This window comes from Crocodylus porosus, unplaced genomic scaffold (assembly GCF_001723895.1).
Source record: "Crocodylus porosus isolate Cpor-Errol unplaced genomic scaffold, CroPor_comp1, whole genome shotgun sequence".
Taxonomy (NCBI): domain Eukaryota; kingdom Metazoa; phylum Chordata; order Crocodylia; family Crocodylidae; genus Crocodylus; species Crocodylus porosus.
In genome coordinates, this window is record NW_017728906.1 from 71639220 (window position 1) to 71652373 (window position 13154).

A 13154-nucleotide genomic window follows, 5' to 3' on the forward strand; every position below is an offset into this window, starting at 1 on the left:
GGGAGGAGGAGTGGGAAGGACAAGAGCTCCTCAACACCAAACAGAGCTCCCCTCCCTACCCTGTGGCAGTAGGGGAGAGGGAAGAGGGGGAAGAGTTTCCCTCTGTGCTGAACATCTACCCACTTGCAAACAAGTTCACTCTCTGTAGGTTAGACTAACCTGCAAAGACTGAATCAATTCAGGCTCAGGCTCTTTTGAATGTTTGTCCCGAGCCCATGGCATCCAGTGACTGTGGTATGTTTTGGGTTTTTTTATAGGATAGGTTATTGTTTAGCACAACACAGCTCCTGAAGCTCTTTCAATAGCCCTTATCACAAAGGCAATTAAACAAGCCAAATAAGTAACTGCACATAGCACTTTCAGCTAATGCTTCTTATGCATTGTCTTGAGATAAAAAACACATTTTAAATTTTTCATTGGTCAGTAAATTTGGCAGTATAAACCTTCGATATCAATGATAACTCAGCATTGTTCTGCGTGAAATGGAAAGGAACTTGTTTACTTTTTCTAATGTTCCTGTTTATCTGCTACCTGTAAGAGACTTAAAACTACAGAGATACATTCAAGCCACCCTTCTGATTTATGTGATGAATACTCACAAAGGTCTTAATTCTTCCAGATGCTGAACATTCTGGCCCTTCTTCACTAAAGCAATGTTTAACTTTTGAAATCATTTGGATTAATCACCTGCTTAAGTGCTTTGCTGAATCATAGTCGTGGTGCTCAGAAACTTGTATGATGAACACTCTTAGTAAGAGAACAGAAACAAAATCATGTGGCTGACCACATCTAATCAGTGCTGTTAAATGACATGGAATAGTCAAAGCAAACTATTCATCATAAATCCATAGTTAGCTACATACACAACAAATTCACAAATTGACTCATTTTGGATATTGAATAAATTAAGGACTTGTCATTTCATAAAAAGAAAGAGATTGAATTTATGTTATTCAGTGAAAAAAATGCTACACTCAGATAAGATAACTCCAGTCACAGTATTTATAAATTAGTTTGATTTATTGGGGTTCTTCCTGAGAGCAGACAGTACCAATTTACAGTATTATCAAATACCTAACAAACACATTGGTATATTTAAATGTTTTATGATACTAAAGTCAGTGCTTTTTCATTTCTATTTTTATCATCTTATTACCACCCTCATACTGTTCCTAATTCTCTTCAAGTGCAGAGATCATTCTGCACAGGGTTGCTGTGAAAGTTTGCAGGCTCTACATGTTGCAGGCATTTTCATTTAAATTAAATCGTAGGCTAAGTGGTTCTTGCTTAAGAAGTCTACTTTGAAATATTGTTTTTAATCAAGCCTTGTTTGATTTACTCTTTCAAATAAGTCCCTATAATACAGCTGGATGTACTGTACAACATGTGCCATTATTATTCTTGTACTAACATGTATAAAACATCCATACAACTGAATATAGCTAATAATATAAAGTACTAGGAATTAATTATAAATTGTTCATCAACAAAACCAAACCTGAATAATAATAATAAAAGTCCAGCATTTATATGTCACTTTTTATCCAGAACTTCACAAAAGACGTCACTGTCACTATTTTACAGTAAGAGGACTAAGGCACAGAGTAATGAAGTTACTCTGGAAGTTATCCAAAGTTACTCAGTGGAAAAACTGGTTATGCTGCCTATTTCCTCAAGTTGAATGATCTAGCCATGGTATCTTACTCCAACAGAAGCACACCAGCAAATATATACTAGCCAATTACCAGTCAGGAATAATGGGGGGGAGTGTGTGGGGACAGAGCCCTGTGCCTCTCCCCCGACATTGGGGCCTGCCCCCCCTTTACGTCCTGCTGCTTCGGGTCTGGGCCCACTCGCCACCTCCCGCCGCAGCAGAGGGGCCCGGGCCTGATACGGTGGAGGACCGGAGGGTGGGGAAAAGTCAGCCTACCACAGCAGGAGGAGAAGCTGGCCCAGGCCAACCTGACAGCAGCAGGGGAAAAGGAGGACCAGGCTTGGAGCAGATGGAGGGGTGGAAGAGTGGACCCAGGCACAAGTGGGGGAGGAGGTTCAGTCCTCCCCTCTCCCAGATGCTGCCGCATCAGGCAATATCAGGTCAAGCCTGCTGTTCCCCCCCCACCACCGAGGTGGGCTGGCTTCTCCCCTGGCTTGGACTTGGTCCTCCTTTCCCCTGTGTCGGGCCCAGGCCCACTCCTCCCCTTCCCCCACTGCCACCACCATGGAGCACCTGCTATTCTCCCAACCCACATTGGGCCCACTCGTCCCCCCACCACCACCGCAATGGGCTCTTCAGGCAACGACAACAGAAGTGGGGTGGGGTGGGCTTTCATGGCATCCCAACCCCGCTCCCCCCCAGCACCACCTCCATCACCTGCAAGTAGTAAGGGGGGAAGGCAAGGCCAGCTCTGGTGGCCTTACCCCGCCTTCAATCCATCATTGCCAGCTTCAGGGAGCAGGGCAGGCTGGCCTTGCCCCCTCTGTTCCATCTGTTGCATTGTCCCGGCCTCCAGGGAGCAGGGCCAGGGGGGTAGGCCAGCTATGCTGGCTTGCCCCCCCACATCCCCTGTGTCCCCACCATCATGGCAGCACTCCACAGCCACCAGCTCCTGTTTGAATGCTTGTTCACACTCTGATTGGCTGTTTGTCAGCCAATCACAGCGTGAATAAAGCGTTACAGACAGACAGACAGACTAAGGCTTTTATAATATTAGAACTCTTTCTTAATTGTATAGGTTGTGTCTCAGAACAGTGTTGAAACACATTGGCCTGATGTTATGGAGAGGCTTGTCCTGTTGCTGCTGCCCTTGCTATACCACTGCCTATTCTAGCTACGAAAAGGATTTAAGTTCCCCATGTTGTTGATCTGGAACTCTTCAGCCATAAAAGAATGTATTTGAGGCTAAAAAAAAATATCTGTAACAATATGATGGGATGAAAATGAACCACATGAAATCAAATCATTCACATGGCAAGTAACATATGGAAAATTTACAGCAGAAGAGAAATGGTAAAAAGCCTTTGGAAAAAAATAGAAGTTCTTTACTTTAAATTATTCAAAAGTTTTATAAAATGAAAAAAAGCTTAACTAGATATTCCATCTGAAGAAGAATTGAAATGTTAAGTACAGTTGTTTTGGAAGATTTTCTAAACAGACCTGAGTACATCAATCATTAGATACAGATGGAATATCTGTTGTCAGAATTGCTTTCAACCACCTCTAACAATTCCCTAAATCAAATTTCTACTATTCAGACCCTAGATAGGGTTCCAATTCAAGAACACATTTAAATATATGCAAGTGCTCATAATTTTAAGTGATGCCCTAGTGAACTTTTTCTCTGCCCAGAAACCTGATTTCATTTATCAATTATTATGACCAAAATGTTCAAAAGTGACCACTAGTTTCAACAGAACTCTTAATTTGGGGGACGGGTATTTGAGATCCCTAAAACATCTAAGGTTGGGTATTAGAAACGATGTCCAGTTTTGTAAAATTGTCTATATCATTAGAATATTTTTAGTGGAATTGGATAATATGGGACATTTTTTAGAAGCTCAATACTCCAGTAGTTCTTGAAGTAGTTATTTCAATTCCATTACTTCTTTCTTCTGTAACTAGCTTTTCTTCTATTTCATATATTTAGCATTGTGCACATTAAGTCTAACCATTTAGAATGTCCTCCTAATTCATTGTTCATTAGTTAATGTTTGGGGATCTGCAATCTTAAAACAAATGCAAAGGTTAGGTATGTGTGTGTTTTCATGCATATACAGCAGTAGTTCCCAACCTTTTTAGATCATGGGCCAGAAGTGACCTCAGACCCATGGGCAATTGGTGCCTCCTGAGTTAGGGGGGACACTTGCTCCCTCCAGCAGCCAATCGGTGACTGGGGGGTCCCCCCGCAGCTGATCATGCTGACCAGTGGGGGGGGATTCCCCCCATAGCTGATTGAGGCAATGCGGAAATGCCACTTCTGGGTGTGCAGCTGGCACTTACGGGTCAGTGCAGTTGGCCGTGAGGGAACCCCTGCCCCCCAGAGTTGGCACGATCGGCCACAGGGGGACCCCCACTCCCCGGCCAGTGCTCACAGGAGGGCAGCAGCACTCTCTCCTGCCCCCCCGCCCATCACCTAAACAGGGAACACAGCTGTCAGGGGGTGCACCAGTGCTCTCAGGGGGTGCACGTGCGTCTCCATGCACCCCCTATGCGTCGCCACTGCACGGACTGGAAGTGACCACAGACTGGTCTGCAGACTGGCAGACTGCAGTCTGGAAGTGCATACTGTGGACTGGCAGCCAACCCATTTTTACACTGAGTATAATTAACATCCCATCCAGCAGCCAACCTTCCTGCAGACTGGCAGCTAACCCTTCATGGCCCAGTATCAGACTGTGGCCTGGGAGTTGGGAACCTCTGATATACAGCACCCTTTTTATTAACCTCTTTAATTTCTTTTTTTTTTTTAAATAGAGTATTTAATTATCTGCAGACTAATATTCTGGAACAGATATCCTATAGGTTTTTTATCTCTGTATGCCTAACAGCTTTTCAGGTGAAGCCTGATCAGTTTTTGAAAGGGATTATATTAACTTGTTCTTTGTAATAGCAGGGAACTGGGCTAAATGAAGACAAGATTTTATGCAATACGGTATAATAAATACACACTTAACTTTTCACTTAAAGGTACAACCTGTAGCTCACTGAATTATAATGAATTACCTTCACCTGTATTTTGTTCTGTAAAATTGTATCTATTATATTTAATTGTAGTTATATTAATTGCCATTAGACCAACCTACAACTTAAAATCACGTACTCTTAAAAAGTAGACCTGGAAGGAACCTCAGAAGTTCATCCAGTTCAAGTTCAGCTTTTGATCAAGGCAGGACCATTTCTGTTTAAACTGTTCAAAACAACTGTTTGTATAACCTGCTTTTAAAAACTTACAAGGATCAAGATTCTCTCAGCAAACTGTTGCCATGCTTAGCCATTAGATGGTCATTAGTCCTGTTTTATACTGGACCATCTTGTTTTTAAACCCTTTATCCCTGTCTATTTCTGAATAAGGAATGGATTGCAACAAGTCCTGTCTTTCAGTTCATTACTGGTGTGGCAAGGGCACCTTCCAGGCCCAGTACTAGTGTGGCCCACCCTTGTCTCTGGGCAAACTGCCTGGCTTGTTGATGAATGATTGGGATGTTTAATAGGTGGGAGGCTGCCCTTCATGCTCCCAGATAACCGTGGTCAATAGGTACACATGCCTACCATCCCCACACATGTCCCATGCCTTGCTGACAGCCCACACAGTGTGTTCCATCTCCGGTTCAAAGCCAGGTCCAACTGGACACATGCTTGTGTCTCTCTCATGCTACCTTCTCAAACCACACACATACCACCTCCTCCTCACAAGGTTATCTCACACTCTGCCCCTCTCTCACAAGGGCCTCTCACATACTGCCTACTCAGGCCACATTCACTCCGCCCTACTCCAGAGAGATCCTCAGGCTTTTCTCTTCAACCCTTCAATAAGCCCTGGCATGGTCTTTTGTGCCACTTCTGTGACCCTCACCCAAATGGGGCTGAGCTGAACTACGGCCCGACTTTGCCCCTGGCCTCTCACTGGACCACTATGCCCCTCCCTTGGTTCACAACTCTGCCCCCTACTCTCTGGGGCCTGGGGTCTTCCACCCTGACAGGTTCAGGTGCTTCTCTCACTTAAGCATGTCTGACCTTCACTCCACGTTCTCCCAGGGCCAGGGTCTTACACCCCTAGGGCTCAGGTGCTGCTCACTAAACATGCCTGGCCCTCACTCCAGGGTCCAACACTCCATAGGGCTCAGGTGCAGATATTTTGCATGCCTGGCTCCCTTCAGCCCTCCTAATAACCCACTCAAAGGTGGGGGCAGGGTGTTATTCAGGCACCCTGACCCAACCTTCACCAGGGAGGTGAGCAGTCCTGGTATTTGTGTGGGGCTGCTACACCACTGGCAGTCCCACCAGGCCTCCCTATCTCAGCCGGGTTTGGTTTTAGGTCATGCCCAGGACCAATGAGGCCTCCTCCTTCCCCATAGCCTCATCCTTACCTCTGAGATATTTCTGGAGCAAGAGCTCCACCAGGCAATGTTACTCCCCATCCAGCTGAACACAAACTGCTCTGCTTTTAAAACATAGCTATCAAAAATGGCAGCTCTTGCAAATGGCCACTATCATTAGCCACCTGACAGCTCCCTGCTCCAGCCCTTAAAGTGACAGACACCCAAGTGGAAATATTGCAAGGCAATCATTTGTCCTTGCAATTCTGTTGTCTGTGCCTAGAGTTAGGGTGGTGCACAGTCAGGAGGAGCTGGGTTCTGAGCCAGGGAGGGAGGGCCTTTTAGGGTTGCTCCGGCCCTTGCTGCGGATTGGCCGAGGAGGCAGTGATCCCCACCCCTCACCTCTGATTGAGCAAGGGGACCAGTGGTTCCACTCCTAACCAAGGGTATGTCCTGTATTCTGTGGATGTGTTAGTGGCCACTCTGTTAGCCATCCTCTTCCTCTTAGGGAACCTAAATTACCTGATTACAATTTAAGACTTTCTCCATGCCCTGTTCCCTGCAGTCACCGTTTCTTTATAACCACCCTTCTGATACTTGACTGCCCCTCAGCCTTCTCTTCCCTTGACTAAATAATCCCAGTTCTTTAAACCTTTATTCATGAGTCAGGTTACCCTGGCTTCTAATAACTTTTTTTGCTTTCTGTTAACCTTTTTTCTAATTTGTCCACCTACTTTTTGACATGCAAGTGAAGTTCAGTTCCTATTTGTACAGCTAAATAAGCTACTGGCTTTTTTTTTGCAGCAGGAGCAAACCATTTGCTCTTATTCAGTTTATGGCTCAGTATAACCCCCAAGCCCTTTTCTGCAGTACTGCAGCCTAGCCAGTCATTTCCCAATTTGTTGAATTGACTGCCATTGCACTATTAGCAGGAATTCCTGCTGCCATGATTGTGGCTGGTAATGAACAAAATGAACAACTCCTATTACTATTACTACAGGAACAACAATCAAATAAAGGCACAGTAGCGGTGTGAGACTGGCGAACAAATGCACATAGCTGTTAGAAATAGTTATATAACAGTTTTCTTTCACATGTTTAAAGCTGTCAGATGTACAGCTTCAACTATCAAAGATACATATGTATAGCACTCATATAAATTTTAGAGCCATGATCTTCATACACTAACCACAACAAAAGAGAAAAAGGAAATGCATTTTCAGAGTAATTTCATTTTTTTTTACTTGTAATTGTATATTATTCTATACAAGTTCATTCTGTATCATTTTATTTTCCAGTATGTTAGGATAGTTCTAAAAGGAGATCTTGTAAAAAAGAATGATTTTTTTCTTTGTAATCCAAGCAAATTAAAAATATCTGCTTTTCTCCCAGCTGTTAAAAAGTATCTGTCTGAAATAGGGATTATCTCCCATACATATTTCTATGTTTCAGTCCAAATCACTGACATTTGTCACAAGTTTTTTTTTATAGAAAGGAAAGTTTTGTTAATACTGTTGGTAAATTTAATTATTTTTGTTCCAAATGTCTTGTTATTCAAAGTGACTAAACAAGAAAAAAGAAAAATACCACCAAAACAGAGAGAAAAGCTGAAAAATTTCAGCCTCAGGACAAAAAAAATTTAGAAAATTCAATCTGCTGAAAATTAACCTTTAGAACGGAAAGATTTGGAGGGCCCTAGCTGCAGCTTTCATTTCCCATGTCAGCTCTAGCTAAGAATATATTTGTCCAAACAAATAATTGTATTATTTACAATAGTCTGTTAAACTGAAAAAAAAATGAAATGTTGCTATTGGTTTTTCATACCGTAACCATGTCTCAGTGCTCAGAGGCCATTTTGTTGCTGGAACATTAACTACGTCATGGTGGTTTTCTCTTTATTTTCCCATTTAATAGAACATATCATTATAGATATTACAAATACGCAACAATTGCTATGTTCCCAAGGGGACCGCTCAGGTAAATTGGAAAATGAACAGGAGTGATTCCCATAGTCCCAATAAGCCTCCTGTATTGCCAGAATCTGGAAATACATCAAATTTTGTGTAAAAACCTAATATAAATGAGAATTCCATACAGACAATTAGCTAAACGTCTGGATTAGTATGTTAGGATACTTTACTGAAGATAACTTCCAAAGCTTTAAGGATTCTTTTTTTTTTACGATGTGTGCTATGGTATTTAGCAGCCTAAATTGAATTGTAGGGTATTGTCCAGTTTGTAGTGGACCAGTAACCTGGGTTCAGTTAGTCTTTCTGTGACAAAGCTATAGTGCTATTTCTATATAGCAACTAGTAAATAGGCTGCATTTATAGCTTACATTGATCTGAAAATGATCCATCTTGTGTTAGTGTATTTAAAGGGATGATTTCCTGATTATGCAATAGTACGTGATCAATAAGAGGATTTACTGTGTAGTCATTTGGCAAAGACTACAGACGGTTAATATAACACTAGTGAGTTTTCAGATCCCTAGAAGCCAGGTGATGGATTGCATGTCCTGTGTTCTTGTCTCAGAAGAGGGAGCAAGCGATAGGCAATAATTGAATGAATCAGAGCAGATGAAATCAGATGAAACCTGCTCACAGATGCACTGCAAGTTTGTTTCTCAGTCTAACAGGCACGTCCAATGGCAAAGCCCTGGTAATCAGATGCAAGTGAAAAAAACCTCAATTTATTTCTTTTTAAATGAGAGAGAACAATCAGGGCACGGCCCATTATTTCTTAGTTTGCTTCTTATTGAAAAACTTTGGGCTTCAAAAGCAGTCATGAAAATAATTAGCACATATGTTATGAAGAGAGCTGCTACAGAAAACCATTTTGAGTAAGTTTCCAATCAGTATTTCCTACCAAATACCATTTGTGTGACTACTTATTTTCTCTTTAATTTGTAATTCTTTTCTTCTGCTTCCAAATTGCTCAGAGCAATCTATTGCCAAATCAGCCCAGCAGCCATCAAAGATATTTGCTTCCCCTCCTGAAACCCACAATCAGGCACTTGGCATGAGCAGCTGTGGCATACCAAGTTAATTAGTAATAACAGACATGTAATTTTTACAGCCACAATAAACAGATATCTGAATACTGAATCCAGGAAAATGACAAGATATATTTGTACCATTCGATGCGTTTTCTGTCTTACTTCCCTATTGCTCCTTGTTTTACTGTAGTCTGCTTTCTCTTGCAATCTGCTTTCTCATACATTGCCTATCCCTGCAATGATATACAAAGCTTTCCAGGAATTTACATGTGGAACTGCTTGATAGTTCTGAAATTGCTTTTAAGGAGCCTGTACCACTGGTGTTAATGAGAGTTTGGCCATTGGTTTCAAAGGGAGCAATATCAGGGTTTTTTTATTGTTCCTGATGGTCATGACTAGACTTTCACTTGGCTACTTGAGGAGGTTTCACAATATAATCTGAGAGTACAAGGTTCAGAGAAATATGGCATTTTTCACATCAAACACAGATTTCCAGAATGGTGCCATGCAATGCTCTGGCAATGTAAACAGTTTCAGGTTGTTGGCACAGAGTCATTCCTATCATTCCCCGGATATTTGGCAGTGTAAGTCCACGTTTCAATGCTCCCAACAAGGGGATACTTACATTTTTGTTACTTACCTTTTCTTGTGCTAATACATGCATTAAATTATTGACATGCATAAGTTTTTCCTTTTTCATTTGTGGGGATTTTAAGAGCTTATGAATGGTGAGGAACTGACAGTCCCAAAGTTCTTAAGAACTTAAAATCTTCGTTTTGATATTGAAAAAGCCAGGAAAGCTGAAGGTAGCTGTAATGTATATCTCTCCTTTTACCTATCTTTTTTTATATCCATTTAGACCCCAGCATGAATCAGTTCCATGTCCACTGGTTACGGGAATCCTGTGAACACAATGAAACTAAAGGACTTGAAAAAGTAACTGATTTGACCTACGTAAGTTGCTCTTGCTTTTACTTTTGCTAAGTCTGAGTGGATCCTAATAATTAAGCTGGGAGGATGGATGAGGGAAGTGCTGCTGTAATTATAAGTACAACCTATTTTTCACCAATTAGATGCATTAGGAATGGGGGGAGAGAAGGGGTTAATCTGTATTTATGTTTGTCAGTTTAAATATTAATGAATGAGAGTTCAAAATAAATTCCTGCATTCAAATACTTTAGATGAGATCTAGTTACTGGAACAAAGAAAACCTGTTTGTACACCGTCAGTTATGTTTGTGCAACATCTAGAACCATGGGTACTTGATCTATAATTAGGGCCCAAGAGCACCACTACAATGCGAATACCAAACAATAATTGTAATTAATAAACTAGGTTTGTTTCCAGACATGAGAAGCATCCACACTGATTCTGCCTTGTTAGAAAGTAAGAAAAGGGTAACAAATGCAAGCATTTAATTCAGGAAAGTGTACTGACATTACAGCGATAGGTATAGTGTTAAGAACCTGACAAATAGAGAAATGTTACATAAATACACATTTTATCTCAAGTATATATTTACACAGTGTCTCTGCCTATTGAACTAATAGTCCCAGTCAAGTAACATGCGATCCAATATTAGTGATTGATATTAGTGAACCATAATCAATAAATAATTTTAAAAGTATGAAAAAAGATGATCAGCCTACCTTTTTAACATGCCATGTGATAAAAGATCAACTTAAGGAAGTTAATGGGAATTATTTAAATGAAATAGTTTTTCACAAAGCAGGCTGTTAGCCTGTCATTTTACTGTTACAAGAGGTCAGAGTGCTGTAGGCAGATTAAAAAATATAATAGATAAGTTTATGATTGGTGCATAAGTTTTATTCACGCTTACGTAAGGGCGAGCTAATATTATTAAATAATCCTTTTGCCACTAGAGGTCAGGAAAGAATTTTCATACAACTGGCCACGTGCATTGTAGATGTCTTTGTTTTTTGTTTTTAATTTTTTCAATTTTATTTTCTTGGAAATCCTTTTTACAATAATTGCTCTTTACTAATTGGTACATACTGGGCATGTCTACTCAAGATGCTACTGCATAGTACTACTGCTCATCGCTGCTGCACAGTGGCATTGGCGGACACTAATTGTGATGTGACACCAGTTACTGTTCAGTCATTTTGTACTTGGCTATGCAAGTACTAAATGACTGCACAGTAACAACTGTGCAGTCCGCTACTTGTGTAGACATGGCCACTGTGTCTCTTGTAAGAGCCATTCATTGCTTTGTGGTGGTGATGATGATGATGATGTTGATTCTAAAACAGTTCAGAAACTGTCTTCAGTTACCACATGGCTAAAAAGTCTTGATCCTAAAACCCTTTAGGATAGATCCAGTAAGGAAAGTATCCTTACACATATTGGTGTATTCTACTACTCAAGTACTTTATATGCCCATTCAGAGCTTGTCTTTTAAAGTCCTCCAACCTTTTAAAACAATGAGCAAAAATGCCAGAAGTTCTTAAGTGTCTTGAAGAGCTCCAAGTCATTGGGACTTGAGATCCTAAGTCTCTAAAGTACTTTCTGAAAATTTTATTCAGAAGCCATAGTCCAAAATTTTCAGGCTGAGATTTTCAAAACAGCCTATGAAAATATTAAGCGTCTAAAATGTCACTTTCAAGAAAGAATGTGTGAAAACTCTTGTTGAGTTGTTACACATAATTCTGCTTTGCTGATCCTTTCTTCCTTATAGAGTGGGGGTCAGCAACCTATAGCCCTCAGATTTAATCCAGCCTATAAGTGCAAAAGCATTGGATCTAGCCTCTGGACTTGGGGCTTCAGCGACAATTGGTTGTAGGGGGCTTCATCTGTTGACACTAGATTTGGACCCAGCACCTCTACCTTTCTTCTGGGTGGGCACAACCCTCAGACTGACCACAACACCTGTCAGTTGATAATAGGTGAATTCATTGAATACAGAGTAAGAACAAAAAAAGCAACAATATAAGCAATCAAACAATTCTTTATCTACCAATCCTAGGGTTGTCATCAGAGTCAACATACATCTGGTCAGGATGCAGCTGCACTCTGAGGCTCTCTCTCTTAGGTGTCAGCAGTTTGGAGGTGGGATGCTGAGGCCCACAGTCCCCCTCCAGTGGTGTGCATGAGACAGGTTACTGGTATATCCTCGGTCCATGGTGGCCTCAGAGACCCTTCATGGGGGACAGGATTGGGAATGGGGACCCCTCTCAGGGAGCAAAATGGGGACCCTTTGTCCTGCTGTCAAGTCTCAAGTCTCTGCTTTTGTATTCTCCTTCCCCCTTGATGACTCCTGATGATTCTTCATCCGTGGCTATCTCTGGTTGGCCATCTCTCTGTGGTCACACATCCATGTAGCCTCCCAGGCATTCTCCTAGTTTGGTCTGTTCCCCCAAAACTGGGATTTAGGCCTCCCTGCTGTCTGAATCCTTGTTGCTGGTGTCACCTATCTTATGAGACAGTATAGTACATACTTCCTTTGCTTCCCAGGCTGTTTCCTAAACTAGGTGTCCTTGTTGTGCTAGACAGCCCATCTACTTTCAGGGCCATGAGAAGCTGTGTGTGCATCTCCCAAGTTCTTTAGAAATCCATTTAACCCCTGCTGCCCATCTTGACACCTTATGATACATATATCTGTACCTATAAGCCTATTCCCCCCAAAAACAGGCCTTTAAATACCATTTCTAAGTCAACACATGTCTTCATGTTTTCCCCATTATATTGTGGGAACAAGTGCCAGCTGTGGGCACTTCCCCTGTTTGTTATAGGAACAAACAGCAGAGGCAGCAGTGGTGGCTGGTCCCAACACCAGCTGTTCTGCCTGCATCTGACTTGGTGTAGGTTATTCTAGTCTTCAGCCAGAAAACATTTCTAACCCTTTTTACAAAGGAATAACGGAGGTGAATGTACTCAAGGAAATGGGTGTATAAGATCTTATTGGAACTTATATGCAACTTAAAAGTAATTGTTAAGCATGAACTAAGAATGTACTTCAGGGTAGCTTAAATCAGCTTTCTTACTCTGTAAAATTGGATTACTATTTACTGCGTCCAGTTTTGGGCTCCACAATTCAAAAAGGATGTGGAGAAGCTTGAGAGAGTCCAGAGGAGAGCCACGCGCATGATCAGAGGTCAGGAAA

General features: G+C 41.6%; 1 protein-coding gene across 1 annotated transcript in view; it reads left to right on the plus strand.

The window, feature by feature from the left end:
• Positions 1 to 13154, plus strand: part of ANOS1 (anosmin 1) — a 189219-nt gene that overhangs the window by 161451 nt on the left and 14614 nt on the right. The window contains exon 10 of the mRNA XM_019528468.1: positions 9891 to 9985. Within this exon, the coding sequence (XP_019384013.1) occupies positions 9891 to 9985 (95 nt within the window). The remainder of the gene's footprint in view (positions 1 to 9890; positions 9986 to 13154) is intronic.